This window comes from Pseudocercospora fijiensis (assembly GCF_000340215.1).
Source record: "Pseudocercospora fijiensis CIRAD86 unplaced genomic scaffold MYCFIscaffold_3, whole genome shotgun sequence".
In the NCBI taxonomy this organism is placed as follows: Eukaryota; Fungi; Ascomycota; class Dothideomycetes; order Mycosphaerellales; family Mycosphaerellaceae; genus Pseudocercospora; species Pseudocercospora fijiensis.
In genome coordinates, this window is record NW_006921534.1 from 1,574,624 (window position 1) to 1,592,182 (window position 17,559).

General features: G+C 50.1%; 7 protein-coding genes across 7 annotated transcripts; 5 read left to right on the forward strand and 2 right to left on the reverse strand.

Annotated features, from left to right (window-relative positions):
• Window positions 1-4: 4 nt before the first annotated feature.
• MYCFIDRAFT_182215 (uncharacterized protein) lies at window positions 5-331 on the forward strand (the record flags this gene model as incomplete). The annotated part of the gene is made up of 1 exon (XM_007926417.1): window positions 5-331. A coding segment is annotated over one exon (327 nt), but the record flags the coding sequence as incomplete, so codon positions are not given.
• A 3,459-nt stretch (window positions 332-3,790) lies between these two features.
• On the reverse strand, window positions 3,791-5,425 carry MYCFIDRAFT_210750 (uncharacterized protein). The gene is made up of 6 exons (XM_007926418.1): window positions 5,130-5,425; window positions 4,754-5,076; window positions 4,583-4,695; window positions 4,475-4,525; window positions 4,119-4,424; window positions 3,791-4,069 (listed from the first exon to the last, which is right to left on the reverse strand). Exons 1-6 carry the CDS (start codon window positions 5,389-5,391, stop codon window positions 3,865-3,867), a joined length of 1,260 nt encoding a protein of 419 aa, XP_007924609.1. The 5' UTR covers window positions 5,392-5,425; the 3' UTR covers window positions 3,791-3,864.
• A 1,095-nt stretch (window positions 5,426-6,520) lies between these two features.
• Window positions 6,521-7,789, forward strand: MYCFIDRAFT_187191 (uncharacterized protein; the record flags this gene model as incomplete). The annotated part of the gene is made up of 3 exons (XM_007926419.1): window positions 6,521-6,601; window positions 6,653-7,211; window positions 7,278-7,789. 3 exons carry the CDS (start codon window positions 6,521-6,523, stop codon window positions 7,787-7,789), a joined length of 1,152 nt encoding a protein of 383 aa, XP_007924610.1.
• A 348-nt stretch (window positions 7,790-8,137) lies between these two features.
• On the forward strand, window positions 8,138-9,538 carry MYCFIDRAFT_133888 (uncharacterized protein; the record flags this gene model as incomplete). Its single annotated transcript, XM_007926420.1, has 1 exon — window positions 8,138-9,538. One exon carries the CDS (start codon window positions 8,138-8,140, stop codon window positions 9,536-9,538), a length of 1,401 nt encoding a protein of 466 aa, XP_007924611.1.
• A 772-nt stretch (window positions 9,539-10,310) lies between these two features.
• MYCFIDRAFT_162844 (uncharacterized protein) lies at window positions 10,311-12,125 on the forward strand. Its single transcript, XM_007926421.1, has 3 exons — window positions 10,311-10,617; window positions 10,708-11,759; window positions 11,809-12,125. Exons 1-3 carry the CDS (start codon window positions 10,332-10,334, stop codon window positions 11,848-11,850), a joined length of 1,380 nt encoding a protein of 459 aa, XP_007924612.1. The 5' UTR covers window positions 10,311-10,331; the 3' UTR covers window positions 11,851-12,125.
• A 49-nt stretch (window positions 12,126-12,174) lies between these two features.
• MYCFIDRAFT_152269 (uncharacterized protein) lies at window positions 12,175-13,983 on the reverse strand (the record flags this gene model as incomplete). The annotated part of the gene is made up of 3 exons (XM_007926422.1): window positions 13,542-13,983; window positions 13,082-13,490; window positions 12,175-13,028 (listed from the first exon to the last, which is right to left on the reverse strand). The coding sequence occupies exons 1-3, from the start codon at window positions 13,641-13,643 to the stop codon at window positions 12,175-12,177; spliced, it is 1,365 nt and encodes a 454-aa protein (XP_007924613.1). The 5' UTR covers window positions 13,644-13,983.
• Window positions 13,984-14,094: 111 nt separating this feature from the next.
• On the forward strand, window positions 14,095-17,482 carry MYCFIDRAFT_173052 (uncharacterized protein; the record flags this gene model as incomplete). Its single annotated transcript, XM_007926423.1, has 12 exons — window positions 14,095-14,105; window positions 14,148-14,171; window positions 14,219-14,246; window positions 14,279-14,361; window positions 14,407-14,464; window positions 14,489-14,749; window positions 14,807-14,968; window positions 15,006-15,274; window positions 15,301-16,609; window positions 16,638-17,088; window positions 17,133-17,406; window positions 17,446-17,482. The coding sequence occupies 12 exons, from the start codon at window positions 14,095-14,097 to the stop codon at window positions 17,480-17,482; spliced, it is 2,967 nt and encodes a 988-aa protein (XP_007924614.1).
• Window positions 17,483-17,559: the final 77 nt, after the last annotated feature.

Genomic DNA, 17,559 nt, shown 5'->3' on the forward strand with positions numbered 1-17,559 from the left:
CAGGACACCCGCCCCCCAAAATTTTAGGCATCACACCCTTAGGCTACCCCCCCCCCCCCCATCCTCCCCAACCTTCTCCGCACAAGCATCCTCAATCACACCAACCACAAACCCTTTCATCCATCGCCTGCATCGCCGTCCTCAGCACCGCTCCCGAACTCTTCAAAACCGCAAATCACAAGACTGCGGATTTTGTGCGATTTGGTTTTGGAGGTTGATGAAGAAGAAGAAGAAGAAGAAGAAGAAGAAGTTGACTCTGATGTGTTGCTTTTGTATGTATAAGGTGACTTTGATCGAAGATCCGGGGATCCATGTGTTGGGACAAGGCTAGGTTTCCCACTCAGATGTCGTGAGTCTCGAGGAACGTATGTGACGCCGTCGACCGTCATCTCTGGTGGTGCGTGGCTTTCGTGTCGATGGTGGACCGTATCCTGCATACATGTATCGATTAGGCGTCGTCCTTGCGCAGTAGTTTCGTGCATTCAGCTCACCTGCCGTGCTTTTATTTGACCTTTTGTGCGAATGCTTCCGTGTCCAGTTCGGCTTTGTCGCGTGGCTGCAGCAGCAGGTATTGGAAGGAAGATCTACAAGTCCAGAAGCAGTCAAGCTCAGGTTGGTACTGTATACAGAAATGGCTTGGGATGAGGAGAACAAGGTTCACAGCCTTACTGACGTTGCAGCAGATCTCTGCCGGAGCTGCATGACTGACGGCTTATTCTACCTCCCAGACTCAGCAGGTGAGGATCAAGATGTAGACCTTCGCTCCATGTCACTGTGACTGTGAGGCCTTCTTCTGCATGTATGGGAGCTTGCTTCCGGTTGCTCTTTGGAGGCTGCAGTACACACATTGGCGGAGGTGGCTTTTTTAAGGTTGGATAGCCTCTATACCTATATACGCCGTGAAGAGGCTCTGCCACGCCACTTGACACCGGAGCCAGGCTCTGAATCAGCGCACAGACGAGACGAGTACTGGAGGCCTATCCGTAGTACCTACCCGCGCGCTCGGTCACGTTATGTCCTCGTGCCTCGGCTATAACTACCCGCGTAGCGGGTAGTCGATAGGTCAATGATAATTGCGGCTTAGTAATAATATCCGTAGACTATTATATTATCGACGTGTTTCCTCGTATTTCTAAGCTCTTTTACGCGCTATATTATATCGACTTATCTTAAGGAAGAAGATCGTATTATAGAAGCAATAGAGTAGCTTACTAAATAGGAGGTAGCTCTAAAGTTGACTAAAGTAGCCGAATTCTTCGAGGTACTATACTAACGACTACGATATCGTATTTAAGGCCTCTCTTCTAAATCTACGCAGAAGTTGAGTTATCGCAAGCTTAATAAGGTCTAGGAGGCCGCGATAGTCTAGTATTTAAAGCGCTGCGATGAAATCGGTGTATCTGCGCGCCTACGCTAGTTATTAGTTACCGCTAACTCGATTCTCGCTCGATACTACGACGATCCGACCTTACCGCTACTAATAGTATCTTCCGCGTAGGCAAGTCGATAGAAAGAGAGGAACCCTTAGTAGTAGAGAGTAAAGACTATACCGTTAGATGCGGCTAGAGCCGCTACTTATAAGGAAGGAGATATACAGTAGTAGTTTACTCGGTACTACTAGGTCTATATAGAATACGGCATATTGCTATCGGATATATAGAATATAGACGAGATAGGCTTCCGTATTAGTATAGCGAGAGGCTAGTAGGTACTTACTTAGTATCCGAAGAGGCGCAACTTCCTACCTATAGCTAATAATCGCGAGTCTCTAACGGTTATTAAAGCTATTAGCGCTGCTAGGTCTATAGTGCCTCTAATACTTATTCTATAAGGCAAAACACACCTAAATATATAGTTTTAATACTTAGAAGATAATACACTAGTTAGAGTAAGCGATTTAGGTTATATAAACGACGTTCTATCGCTAGAGTAGGTATAGCACTTCGATAGGTTCTCGAAGGTTACCTAAACTAGTAGCTTCCGGCTTCTGCTTCTCGACGGCTACGGATCGTATACAACTAAGGAATTTATTAAATATTGCGACGCTAATAATATTATACTATTCGTACTACCTTTATATACTTCTACTATCCTATAGCCTCTAGATATAGTTGTATTCTAGCCTTACAAACACTAGTACTCCGAAGCCGTAGATTTAGCCGTTCGGACTAGCTATACGGATTATAATAAGCTCGAGTTTCTAGTAGACTTTAAGCACTTCCGATTGCAGGCATTAAAGAAGGGCACTATTATATCGTTATTTGAGAAGACCGGACTATATCTATTTAATCCGGAGGTCGTTCTTGTTAAGGTTCGTACTTAGATCGAGTCTCTTCGCTCTCGAGAGAGGTAGATTACTCTAGAACCTTAATCGAGAGCGGCACCGAATATGCTTAATATACTACGTAGTATAAGGTCTTATAATCGCTTCACTTTAGCGCTACTTGAATAGAATATGCTAGACTCTATACGTAAGCTATTAACTAAGCTACTTAAAGCTACGGAAATTAGGCTTCTCGAAGGTATAGAAGCGATCGATAAACTAAACAATACTACTATTGCAATAGAGGCTAGAAGGGCTCGTAATCTATAGAAGAGGTCTAGTCTATAGAAAGGAGGTGTCTTATATACAAAGAACGCGCGTACTATTGTCTAAGAGCGATAAGAGAGTAATCTTATAAAAGCACGTAGAGCGCTTATACGTACTAAAGAAGCCGATATAAGATAACGGATAGCAGCTATTAATAAGTACGTAAAGGGAATACCTGCTAGGCCTGCTTACATTGCTTATAGGAAGAAGATTATTTACCTATAGCTTTAGGTTATAGACGATATTGTAGATATAGTATCGACAGTCGAATAATATTATTACTAAGCCGCAATTATCATTAACCTGTCGACTACCCGCTGCGCGGGTAGAGCCACCTAAGGAACGAGGGTAGGCTCGGACCAAGTAGCGGGTAGGTACTACAGATAGGAGATGCGGCCTTATCTGCTATCTTCTGTAATTGAGCCTGAGTTTTGAGTATAAGAGATAGCATACGAGCTCCTAAGGGACCGCGAATCTGATCCAAAGTGCTTTTTCTTGCAGCTGACAGCCGTGATGCTTAAGTAAGTGGTCGTGATTATGGATGTGAACCCGTTGTGTAAAGGAATCGTAGTGATGAAGTAGCGGGAAGGAGTGATGAGGGAGCTTGCTTCATTGGCGGCTTCTGAACCTGACTTCTTGGCAACCCGGACCTATTTTCATCCGCCATCATCCTCGAGTCATTCACTTCATTCTTGGCAGTGGACAGAAAAACCGCGTTCATCCTCGACGCGTGCGCATACTCTTCTTACCTCCACACATCACCACAGCAAAGACTCAATCTCTGCCACTCTGCGATGGAGGACGACGATCTACCTCTTCGAGAATCCTCCACACATCACCACAGCAAAGACTCAATCTCTGCCACTCTGCGATGGAGGACGACGATCTACCTCTTCGAGAATCCTCCACATCCAACGAGCTTTACCCAAGCGCTCAAGAATTGCAAGAGCAGTCAGAATGGCCGTTCCCACTGCGAGATCAAGAACTCACAGGAGTCGACATATATCAGTCCCTGTCTGATGTACCGCTACCTGACAGGATCAGGGACGAGAAGTACGAAATCGTTGTTGCACAACTTCGAGAGATCACTTGGGCTTTTACTAAAGGAGCTGAGTATCTTCGAGCCAATCTTGGGATTGGTGAATAGTACTGACTCGAACGATAAGAGAGACGCTGCTGTAAGCTCAAGGCCGAAGACTGAAGTACGAAATTTCATACACACGTTTGCAAAGCAGGGCCATTTTATTGATCATGTGACGATCCAATGGACGCGACTAGTCCTTTGATGCAGTGTTGTTCGTCTTGTCGACTTTCGACACGGCGCCATTCGCACCTCCATCCCGAATGAAAGGCTCGAGAGGGAACACAGAATTCTCCGCTGTGACTCCAGTGTACACAAAGTCCCACCTGGATTTCAGAGCTTCCGGTGTTGGCCATGCATACTCCGAGTCACGCAACCAAAGCCGAATCAGGTGTCTCCTACCATCATAGTCAGCCTAGTAATGCGTGTGGATAGCCGCGGGCTTACTGCTTCTCCAGAGTGTCTACGAATCCTTCACGAGCATGAAAGATGCTGAGATTGTTTATGTACTGGATATCGCCCTGCTTGAAGTCGAGGAGAATTCTGTGCTTCTCTGAAAGGAAGTGTAAAGCATCGAGAGCTTCTGCCTGTGCCTCGCTTAGGGCCGGGATATCGGGAGAACGAGGCAGACTCAGGTACCCTGTGAACGCCCTGCGCGCGTACTGAATGATCATTCTCTCGGGACTGGTCGCTGTACTTGGCACATAGTGCAGCAGCGGTCGTACAGAACACTTCTTCCCTTTACCGGTGAAACTATTTCCACGTCAGCGTTGGCCTTTTCATTTCAGGAAGATGGCACATACTTCTCAAATGGCCAAGGCTCAGCCAGAGTTCTGATCAGGTCCGGTCGAGATCTGGAATAGCATCAGTGTGTGGCTCAAGAAACGCAGGACAAAAAAGCTCCAGCTTACCTGGCCAGTTCGTTATATACCATCCATGAGCTCGAAAGCTTACTCTCTCCGCCTTCTGCTGCTTCTTCGAGGCAGAAAAGAGCAATCACATCGCCAGCATCTGTGTGGAACACCTAGAACACACCATCGTCAGCAAGGTCGTGTAACCAAGAAGCCTGTGATTTGATATACCTGTTTCTCATTGGTAAATGCAGGAGCACCAATCCGACTGGAATCAACGGTCATCGTCATATTCTTGACGTGGTTGAGCACGACATCCGCTGCCTTTCCATCGTGTTCGCTATCCTGCCGGCCCCGAATGTCCGCAATATGCGAGGAGACGCCAGCATAGATTATAATGTTCTCCCGACGAGTATGCTTCGTCACTGGCAGGCCTCGGAGGACCTTGAAACCTCTACCATTGTGAACCTCGTCAGAGATCTTCCTCAAGGTAGAGTGCAATTTCGGTAGAGGAAATGTTTCTTGGTTGATGAAGCCCAATGGCTTGCCAAGGGCTGAGAGCGAAGGTCAGTATTGTCACTGCCAGTTCATGATGATCATCACTGACACAAGAAATGCTCTAGAGCGTCTTCGATCTCTTGTACCTCAGCTGCATTGAGCTCATAGGTCCAGTTATACCTCTCGCCAATGGTGTTGTCCCATACCAGATCTGAGTTCAAGCGTACAGGAAACCCAGCCGGCAAGTCTTTGGCGAGCTTTTCGGTCTGCTGTCGACGCTGTACGCGAGCGAGATACTTGTTCAGATTCGGTACGTATCCAATGTCAGGCGCGACGATTGATGCTGGAGTTTGAACGCCGACACTGCCCATCTTGCAATAATTTGGGAAGATCACGACAGCTAAGATACAGCTGAGTGAAGATCTCTGCTCTTTTCTCTCCTGTACCCGTGGCCGCTTATTAAGTGACACGAGTTGCCACTGTCGGTCACATGAGAGAGCATGGACGTGGTATAGTTGTCCAAGCAATCGATCCGCTGCGGTCGAGACCTGTGCGACGGTGATACGGAGACGTTTCCGACCATCGCTGACGCTCGAGAATAGTAGACCAACACACGTGGGGGTTCAAGACCGATCGCATCGGGTGACTAACCTTGTCGTTTCTAGCCCAACAAAACAAAACAATCGGTCCCATTTCTTTGCTGAGCTTGATCGTCACAACTCCCGAAGCTGAAGATCGTTCCGCATGCAGAGCGCAAAATTCGGATGGAGGCGGAGATCTAGGGTTGAGTGGTCGGTACGAGGTGAGTGAATTAATCCCTGATCTGATTAGATTTCGGTGATAAGATCATCTGATTAATATTGAGAACTCAAAAGAATATCCCTAGGTAGTGTCCACCTTATCCAAGCACGGCGCGGGGATTTACCCTCCTCTAACCCATAGTCTACTCCTTAGCTCCCATGTAAAGCTGCATGGATTGGAGTGGCGACCTCGGAAGCACGCCAGGATTACGAGCAATACGGCCACGCTACTGTTACAGCAGCATGAGACTAGCAGTGGACTGCCAAATATCAGTTACAATGGAATAGCAACAACCGAATACATGTTGGGAAGCACATGCCTAGCACTTGAGCTTGTTAGTGCTTGAAGATGTCTTAAGCAATGAGGATCCTGCGAAAATTGCTGACCACTTCATTCGGACGGCTATCACAATGCAACGCGAACTACAGGCTGTCAGCATAGCCTTGAATTCGCTCAAATGTCGTGGTCCAATGCCGACCCGCGCAGAGATGACTGTCGGAAGCAAAGCCATTGTTCTTGCACTGCTCTCGCCGGCTCACTTAAAACAGCTGTGTTGGCGCGCGACTTCTTGGTCAGCGTCACGCACTCACCATGGCACCTTCTGCAATTACCCCTGGTTGTCCCGAGACGACCAGAACTCGATCACGATCGAGCAGCCTAACCACGAGCATTGCGAGTGAGTCGCTTGTCGAAACAGCCATGCAGGAGCAAATTGCAGGTTTTGGGCCTCCGGCATGCAATGAAGACGACGACCCTTTCTTTGTAGCTGATCTGGGAGAGGTAATCTTGGAAAACCTAGGTCAAGTTACGATGTAGCTAACTCCAACGAAGGTATACCGCCAATTCATACGTTGGAAACAGCATCTACCACGCATAAAACCATATTTTGCCGTCAAATGCAATCCAGACCCTGCTGTGCTGCGATTACTTCACAACCTCGGGACTGGATTCGATTGCGCGAGCAAGCAGGAGATTCAGCAGGTCCTCGAAATGGGCGTCAGCACTGACCGGATCATCTATGCACAGCCGTGTAAAGCGATAACCCATCTGAGATTCTCTACTCAACATGGCGTGCGGAGAATGACATTTGATAACGCTGATGAGCTATATAAGATCCAAGCTGTCTTTCCGGACGCTGAACTCTTATTGCGCATCACGACAGATGATTCTGCGAGCCTTTGTCGACTCAGTCAAAAGTTTGGGGCTGGACTTGAGCAGACCGGCGACTTACTGAAGCTAGCGAAAGATCTTGATCTCAATATCGTCGGCGTTGCTTTTCACTGTGGATCAGGTGCATCGGATGCTATGGCGTTCGTGCAAGCCGCGCGTGATGCCCGATTTGTTTTCAATCAAGCAGAGGATCTCGGGTTGAAGCTTCACGTACTTGATTGTAGGTGTGTTAGAAAACATGCTACAGGAGAAGTTGCAGACACTGATCTCAGAATCATACATCCAGGCGGCGGCGGATTCGTTTCCAAAACTTTTGATCATACCGCGAAGATGCTGGCCAAAGCGATCGACCGCTTCTTTCCGCCAGACATCGAGATCATTGCTGAACCCGGCCGACTCTTCACAAACACCGCATTTACTCTGGCCTGCAACGTCATTGCTCGCCGCACGAGTTTGCGTGACGATAGACTATACATCAACGATGGCATCTACGGGAATTTGTCATGCATGATTTACGATCATCAGAAACCAAAAGCGAAGCTTTTACGCACACGACACACAGCGTCTACGAACAGCTTGAAGTACTCGATTTGGGGACCAACTTGCGACGGCATCGATTGCATCGATATGGATTGGCTGTGCAATCAGGAGGTGAAAATTGGAGACTGGTTGTACTTCGAGGACATGGGAGCGTATACAAAGTGCTCAGCCACTCGTTTCAATGGCTTTCCCAATGATCATCGAACGATTTACGTATGCAGCGAACCTGCTGCTACAGTTCTGCTGGATATAGAATAGACATTAGAAGCTCTTTCGTTTACACTGAATACGAGAGAGAAAACTCCAGGCTCTTCATTTTTACTTTACCGACGGACAGAAGGTCGGATTAGGCTACTCCGGCTACGAAGCTAGCGTTCTTGGCCGTTGCATTAGTGCGTACATAGACTGAATGAGCCCCAGTTGCGATTATGTCTAGATAAGAGCCTCATCCGCACTACACAAGAGAAAAAGACAAAATGTCAATTATCTAAAGGCTGGACACAGTGTCACAGTTCTGAGCACTGTTGGCTTTTGCAAGACCCATACATCACAATCTCCTTTGCACCGATCATGACAAGCAAGGAAATCATACAGATCGATCAAGAAATGGCAACTGGAATAGATGCTTCCTGCTCAGAAGGTACAACGGCCAAGAAGCAGGGCGCCGAGGACGCTACTGATCCCGCCCGATCCTGGACATACAGCGCCAAACGAAACACGACGTACTTGGTATCTCTCTACAAGCTTGTCTCCTCGATGGCAGCGTCTTCGCCATCACCGGCTCTGGCAGTCATAGGAATGGAATTTGGCACCCAGAGCAAAGTGCTCAAACTTTTGCCGCTCTCAGCTTACTTGCTGGGCTATACAGTGGGACCCTTGATCATCACTCCACTCGCGGACGCTTTTGGCCGAATCCGAATGCTACAGATGAGCAACATCATCTTCGTCATCTTCAACCTCGCAGCAGGATTCTCACGAAACAATGCAACTCTAGTTACGCTACGGGTGCTTAGCGGAGTGGGAGGCTGCGGAGCATTGACTCTGGGAGGTGGCATCCTGCGCGACTGCTGGATCAAAGAGGAAAGGACCAGAATGATTTCTGTCTACAGTCTTCCCGCACAGCTAGGACCAGCAATCGGGCCTATCATGGGAGCTTTCATCTCGAAATATTTGTCATGGCGTTGGACATTCTGGATAGTGTCCGTATGCAGTGGGACTGTGCAGCTGGTCGGCTTCATCTTCCTGAGAGAGACAAGACCAGGTTTCATCGCCACCTCGGACGGCTCACATGCACGAATGGCAAGCAAGGTGGCTAAAGACCTCAAAGAGAGTTTCCAGAGACCACTGAAAATTTTGAAGCTTCACGCGGCTACGCAGCTTCTTGCGTTGTATTCGGCATTTGCGTATGGCTTGACATTCCTGGCAATCGTCTCTTTCCACGGGGTTTGGAGTCACCACTACAGCCAACCGGAGGACTTGGGGAGTCTCAACTTCCTTGCCCTCGCTTGCGGATTCGTGGCAGGGAGTCTGGGCATCCGACCGATCAATGAAAAGATATACGCGAAACTCAAAACCCGCGATGAGAAGCAAGAAGGCCATCCAGAGTATAGAGCTCCAACATTGGTCATCGGAGCACTGTTGGTTCCAGCAGGACTTCTCCTCTTCGGTTGGACGGCTCAGGCGCGAGTCTTTCCGGTGGTGCCTGACCTTGGTGTTTTCCTGTATGCAGCAGGCATCGTGGTTGTTCTGCAATTCACTAATTTGTACATCGTGGATATCTACGAGGCTCAGGCAGCAAGTGCCATGTCCGCAATCACTGTCATCCGCTCGCTCGTGGGGTTTGGCCTCCCGTTATTTGGACCGAAGTTGTTCGAGGCTCCCCTGGAATATGGATGGGGGAATTCCGTGCTAGCGCTGATCGCAATGGTGATCGGTTGGCCTCTTCCTCTGCTGATATGGAGGCGAGGACGGCGACTTCGCACACGGGATGCTGAATATCAAGTCTGACAGGGTCTGGGCATGGGTTCCATTGAGTTTGCAATCCTTGTCAGGCCACTGAGCATATTGTAACCAGCAAAGAATCTGCTCCGGAACATGTGCCAAGAAAGCATACTTTGGACAGGATCATTCGTAGCGCACTTGCCGTCCATTTCCCCTTGACGGATTGCGAGTGAAGTCCGGCTGAGAGCGCACCCTGGCCAGAGTTCCGGAATTCTGCTCGCATTCGTACTCGCAGTAGACTGCTGCATTAGTTACTCGCCGCCCTGCGATGGCACCATTGGAGAGAAGAATCTCCGCATCGTGACATGTGCTTGGAACTGATCAGGACGATCCGGGTTTCTTCCAGAGTGTCAAGGATGAGGCTGGTCCAGGCATAGCCTCTGAAGTGCAGTGCCGGTGATGAGGAGTTTGCTCAGCAGACTGAGTGCGCATGTTGAGTCGACCCGACTATAAATGTAGATAGAGGCGTCGATTGATGTGTATGACTCTTCGAAGCATTCCTGTTTGCTCCCTGGCCGTATAGTTCTTCCTCGTTATGAGTGCATACCTGGATTGCGACCCAGCCTTGGTCGAGCAGGCACAATTCGAAACGACCTCGAGAGTAATCGCAGCACTCCTCAACGAGAGGCTCGTTGATGCGATCGATGGCGAGTGTCCAATACCACCTTTCGTGAATGGCATTTTCCTTACCCGCAGAGCTTCGCACGCACCAAAGCAAGTGATATGGATCGCAACCGAAGAGCAAAGCCATACCGCAGTTGCAAACAGGAATGATGCTTTCCATCCTGCCGACTTTAAAATGCCAGTCATGGTCCGCTCTGGAGCTTCTGCGTCAGACTTCGTCAAGGAAACAGAGCCAGCCACAATCCTGACTATCGCACGGTCTCTATTCGATATTGATGAGAAACTTTTCGACGAAGACTCCTGGGACCAGATCCTCAGCCAAGTCAAAAATGCTGCCCAAAACCAAGTGGCTTGGTTCCGTTGGGCGATGAAACAACCAAGACCACAGATCACGAGTAGTGCACTGGATTGGGAGCAGGCATTGGTAACTGGCCACCCTGCACACCCCATGCATCGATCTTGTGTAGCTCAGCGGCCACTGGCACAGATTCTGCCATCCCAGGCGCCCACGTTGCTACGCCCGAGCATGTCGATCGTTGCTGTGGATAGAGCCGCCGTCCGACTTTCGGGTCCGTTTCGAAGACTTCTGGAACCATTACTTGCAAATTTCGATCTGCCTGCGGTCGGATCCAACGATATCATTTTCCCTTGCTTGTCAAGACAATGGCCAGCAATTCGAGACAACTTCCCATCGGCCTACATGCTGGTCCCAGATGCGATCGAAGCAGAAGCTCAAGCATCGATTCGCACAGTGACCATTCCGAGCAGGTACCAATTTCATTGGCATCTCAAGACTGCTCTTGCATGCACCATTACCTCTGCCCTTCGGACCGTCACTCCCTGGACTGCTTGTGTTGGACCGGAGCTTTCCGATGTGCTCAAGGACTTGGTCCCAGATGATCTATGGATTGCGAGCGAGGTGGCTTCTATTACCGGATCTCAGGCCAACTTTGATGAAGCAAAGCACATCTCGTGCATTCTTCGCGAGGATCTCGAACCTCGGGCAGAGTCTCTGAACCAGAGCTTGATTATCTGCGCAGCACTCGCGGAATGCCCATATGGTAGTTCGGAATGTAACGCTGCTCTGGCATTTGATCTCCACGACGCTGAGACAAAGATTGCCTGGCTGGCGGAGTATACTTCCGTATTGGTTGAATCGATTCTTTCGCCAGCTTTAGACAGCGGCATCTGCCTCGAAGCTCATGGCCAGAATATGCTCGTCCGAGTTGACAAAACGTCAAAGAAGATTGTCGGCTTCGCCGTACGAGATGTTGGAGGAATCAAATGCCACATGCCAACGTTACGGAGTCGGGGCTACGATCTCTTGTCGGCGCTTCCAGGAAGCTTCGTGGTATGCGATGACGAGGAAGAAGCTTGGAGCATCGTGCAACACACTCTGATCAACAATCACTTGCATCATTTGATTCGTCGACTCCGTGTCCCTCAAGGCCAAGCATGGCAGATGATACGAGACCAGATTGAAGGATTTTTCAGTCGGCGTCCCAAGAGTGATGTGGCCCAGAGATTCCGGGAGTCCCTGTTTCGGCCAGAGGTCCACAGCAAGGCGTTTCTGAGGATGAAGATGCAAGGTTTATACAGAGACGTGAGTATTGCTCAATGGTCTTCACTAATTCTCACTAATGCGGCTTTAGTATGTACACACCACCGTCCCGAACGTCTTACTCACCCGATGAGAATGGTCCGCATAGTACGAGCTTGCGGATGTGGAAGCTTGCAGACTGCATTTACATGTAACCTCGTTTTGAGTCCATTCGGCGATGATGTTGGGAGAGGCAGGCGCGAGGAACGCGGTCCAGGGGAGGCGACCTGTAAAATCACTTATAGAAGCGACTTAGAGGAGTTATAAATGGAGTTTCGGGAGAGTGAGACCTTGTTGTGGTTCTGAACAGCTCCTGTTGCTCGTGCCGGGAACAGTCCGCGGATCCAATCATCGGTCGAACATTAGAATACTTATTCAGCCCCTTGTACCCGCTCCCAATATTTGATATTTGCAACAATCATGCCTCATCGATATGTGAACGCATGATCGGAGAGTACTCCTTATCTTCATCCGTCTCGTCGGTGAAAATAGACTCCTCCGTCTGGCTATAGTCGAGCCCAGCCAAGACCTCCTTATCTGTCGCCAGGACCTCCCATCCCGGGACACAATCGATCAATGCAATGATCGCGTACGAGCCCACAAATGCCCAGGCCAGGCCGATCAATGCCTCGACAATCTGCACCCAGATTTGTCTCCAATTGCCGTCGAAGAAAGCCCCGCCTTCCACCTCTACGCCTCCATACGCAGCCACCTCCTTCTGGGCAAAGAGGCCCGTGAAGATTGTAGCTGTAATGCCACCAACACAATGAGTAGCAAAAGTATCGCCATTGTCGACCCACTTCCAGCGCCTCGCAAAATCGGTGAACTTGATACGAAGGGCTTGGCGGCAGACAAGAGCTCCAACGACGCCGAAGAGCAAGGAGGTCGGCATATCTATGAAGCCTGCTGAAGGCGTGATCATCACAAGACCTGCAATTGCGCCCATAAAGGTCGAGTCGAGAGACCATTTGCGCGTCTCTGCGAATGTCGTACAAGCCCAAGTCAGAGCCCCAGCGGACGCGCAGAGATTCGTGACGCATAGAGCCATGACGGACTGGAAGGTGAGGCTTAAGGTCGTGCCTGCGTCGAATGCCAACCAGGAGCCCCAGATTATGGTCATCGCCAGAATTTGCGAGTAAGAATTTCCTGGTTTGTGGAGCGCAATATGCGAAGGTGTCCGTGTTTTTGACCCTCGGGAGCGGAAGAGCGGATAACTCATATAGATGCTAATCGCGCTGGCTGTTGCTCCAGAACAGACATGGACGGGCGTTCCTGTCAAAAGCGAGTTAGGGATTTATCAGTCAATCGCGCTCGACGAAACTCACCTCCAGCAAAGTCCAGCACGCCTAGAGTTTTTCCAAGATATCCGCCTCCCCAGACCATGTGTGCGAGAGGACAGTAGACAAATGTGCCCCAGAGGAAAACGAATGGAACCAGCGGCCAAAGCCTGCCTCTCTCACAAGCTCCTCCGACCGCAATGGCACAAACAGTCGCCTCAAACACAAGCTGAAACTCCGAGAACAAGATCGCTGGAATTGTACCAACGGGCTCAGCCAGGACTCCGATATGGAAAGCATTCCTCAGGTCGCCAAATACAGCACCAGTCTCTCCATATGCCAAGGTGTAGCCTATGACGAACCATTGTACGCTACACACTGCAATCGTGAGGATGGCTGGCATGAAGGATGTGAGTCCATTACGCTTCCATGAATACCCAGAGTATGCAATGCCGACCTATAATATGGCATTAGCATATCTGTACAGCGTTGTGATGGCGTTGCTTACAGCTGGAATGATAGGCCAGCAGAAGACTGTGCAGACAAGTACGAACAGTGTGTCGGTCTTGTCGCATGTCTCCCATGCCTTTAGCACGTCTGCCACCGGCATGGTGCCACCTTCCTTGGACTCGGCTCAAAGTGTTGTGAAGTATTCCACGGACGCTGTTCCAGGGCACAAGCTTTTCTTCAGATTGTGTGTTCTCGAATCTGGGTAGTCGCGCCTGCGTTGTTCTGGTTGAAGGCGGTCCTGGAGTGCAATCACGACAGTCTTGCCGGCGGGGCAACGCTCAATAATGCTGCTACAAGAGCTATGCAACCAAGATAGAAACTCGATCGCAGTCCCGCCTTGTGCTCGTGCTTTATGAAGTCAGTGACATTAGGCCATGTGCTCGTGCTTTCTTTATGAAGTCAGTGGCATCAAGCCATGTGCTCGTGGAGTGTGACACTGCAGAGTAAAGCCCCTGAAGTTCGGAAAGCTGGATGGACCCTGCGCTGATCCATATATGGACAGCATAGGACACATTCAACGCGGATAAAACAATGGCATGATCGGAACGGCAATGAAGCATGGGTTTGCCCAGAGATAAGAGACGGGGAAGCCGACTGATGACAGGCAGGAGCTCAAGACGCTAGCCCAGTTTACTACCGTATTCGGTTAGCGCCGAGGACGTGAATGCATGCCAGCCAACGACAAGAACAATTCGTTATTGCCGTCAGCTTCGAACTTGAGGGTTCTATTCACAGCGACCATACCTGGCGAACATCACTTTCTTCCTGGATGAAGTTGGTCAGTACAACACACTGCTGGATCCTGGCTGCAACATACTGTTTGAGGCTCTAAAGTAAGAGGAGGTCAATGCTCAAAGGCACAGCACGAAACCCGCCATCTTGATACAGCCAGGAGCATCATTCGCTTTGCAGTCTCGCCTCGTGGGCCTCGATGACATCCCATAGCTCATTACATGCAGCAAGCACATTCGCATACACAGCTTCATCGCTGCAGAAGACAGGTCCACTGAGACCATTGGCGAAGCAAGAAATCCGCTGGCGCTCCAATCCTGCTGCCATCATCGCAAGCTGCCAGCTCCAAACTACGGTGCCGTGATAGACGGTCCGTGGGCACAGACTGGATCTCCACCATATTCGGGATGTGCAATGAAAAGGCGCATGGAATTCGTCGACCCCACGGGGTATGGTCTGCGGATGTTGGTCGCCGTCTGATTCCGAAAAGCTTCTTCTCCGAGTTCGACGGAAATTCGTATCACATCATAGGAGATTCGTGCGCTGCCGATACCATACAGTAGCTGCGGTCTCGTCGGTGATGTTGACGTCGGATCGGCACAAGATTTAGACTTTCCGACATCATTTGTCTGCCAAGCCGCAATCTGCCGTCCACTATTAATATTCACTCTTTCCTGCTGCGCTGCGCTGCGTGTCTGGTCCCTGGATCTTGCGATACCACACCGATCAGCATGCTGGACAACCACACAGCAATATTGGAGATGCAAACGTCTTTGATGAGCGCGATATCCGGGGTCCGTGCCTGGCATTGACTTCATCCAGCTCGCTTATCTTTGCCCACGGGGAATGGCGGCCAAGTTGGGTCGATCCTGGCCGAAGCGGTTTAGCCTTATCAAGAGTACTGCTGTCCACGATCACACCTTCAACAATCATCAAGACGGCCAGCGACGGCCACAATGCCTTCTCCAACATGCCCGTTGTTGAGCATCCGGCTGGCATGTCTGACCCGCGTCCTGCATCACGAGACATCCGCTGATGGAGCTTTCTTCACCCAACCAGAACCAGGGGAGGAAGTACAAGTCGAGGAAGGAGAGGCCATGCGACGCTTGCAGACGGCGGAAAGTCTGCTGTATCAGAGAGCCTGGCGATGATGCGTGCAGTCTCTGCCGCATGCAGAACACTTCTTGCCGATATGACCAAGGACCAACGCCAAGACGACGGCGACGGCGACCTGCCTCAGCCGTGGCGGCAGCAACCCCTAGCGGAGAGAGCGACCAAACACCCCCTGGTCCGATTCTGATCCCGTCCAACACTGCGCCTCTGACTCCCTCGGTGAGCCAAGAGCAGGCTTCTGGAGAATGGATCTCTCAATATGTTGGTCTCTCCGGCGACCAAGATCCTTACGTCCTCAGGCATTCCAACTTCAATAAGTCGAATTATTACAAGAGCGGTGACTGGGCATGCTTGAGGGTACGAAGCGATGGAATCGTGCCATCGATATTCACACTTGTCCCCGAGACTCATCTGGATGCTAGGCCCGCCCACTATCCGCCCAGCAGTCTGCTTGATGCCGCATATCCACTACACCATGAGCTCTTGTCAACATACTTCGAAGTTGTGCACACTTCATTCCCACTACTGGATCCCTCAAGATTCGTGAAAGGCAACAAGATCGATCTACCACTGCTTGGCGCCATGTACAGCCTGTCGAAGCCTTATTGTTCAGCGGCTTCTGACTTGCCATATCAACCACTACATTCATTCGTGTTTCAGGCACTGCCAATCGAAGCTCGCACGCCTCGGCTGGACTCCATTGAGGCGCGTCTACTGTTCCTGCAGCGACACACCCAGATTCATCGTGCGCCGACGACTCCAGGCTTATATGCAGAGATTGGAGAGCTGGTCGGTATGTGCCACGATGCTGGCTTAAATGTCGACCCTTCCAAATGGGACATTTCTGCAGCCGATAGGAGTCGGCGAAAACGTCTCTGGTGGGCCTTATATATTTTTGACAAATGGGCCGCCCTTGGACTCGGACGGCCTTCATACATCCATGCAGATGATAGCAATGTTGCAGTTCTAGGCATCGAAGATATTCCGTCGTCGACAGTTGGCAAACACAGCCTACCGCGCACGTCTGCCCACATGTTCGTCGCAATGGCCGCACTGTCTCAGATTCTATCTGCTATTCTAACGACTTTCTACACTCTTAAGGCTGCAGATAATATGGCTCGTGTCACCGCAGCAGATGTCGCCAACATGAAGTCATACTTTGAGCAGCAGCTAAATGACTTTCATGCTCGCTATTTGGTTGCGTTGCAGAACGTCGTTGACGTCTTCCTTGATCCTACAGGCAAGTCAGCAGCAGATCCACCATGGCATTCGATCTGATCGCAGAGCAGGCACCGTATACCTTGCATTTTACACTGCTGAGGTAGTCCTCTACCGAGCACTTCTTCGCTGTCTTCCTCCGACCGACCCGCTCTGCCAACAGGTCCGTCTGCAATCAAAACAAGTCATTACTGCCATCTCGAAGCTTCTCGAAAATCTCCAAGTCACCAGACTCCGAGCATTTTGGTGGTCGCCTATCTCTCGTATCAACTTTGCGATAGCGGGAGGATTCATGTTCTCAATGCTCTTGTCGTCCATCACCGATGAAGACATAGATTACTGGTCGAAAGAAATAACACGATATCGCCGACTACTTGATATGCAAAGTCTCTCGTTCGACACTACAAAGCTTGCTGCGGCGAGGATAAGCGCCTTGGCCAACGTGAGTCAAGGAGGGCGTCCTCAAAGTGCAGGCGCTGGCAGTGTGGATCCGAAACAAGCCTTCTGTCGAGATTTTACCGTCGAGCTCAACACACTCTGAAGAGTATCAACAGGATCTTCCACTGCCTCTCTCGATACCAATATAAGGACGAGATTGCTCCAGCAGGCTTTCTGTGTCTCTGCAGACCAATCACAGCAAGCACGCTTGGCCATCAGGCTTTCGCGCTGCCTGAGCTACGCATCGATCCCAGAGCCGTCGGGGAAGCATATCTTATTGTTCTAAATTTGTACTCTTTATCAAGCTACCAGAATGCCGTTCCGCGGCATCAAGTCAGGCTGCTCGTCATCGCGCATAGCCCGTGATGTCTAAGGATTCCGAAGGATCTGTTGTGGTTCAGTCAGGTGATATGCTGGTCAGCTGATACCATTAGCTAACCTGTGCCAAGAGGAAGGACACACAATGGGTATATTAACTGCAGTTTCTGTAGCTGGCTCCTAATCCTTCTTTGTAT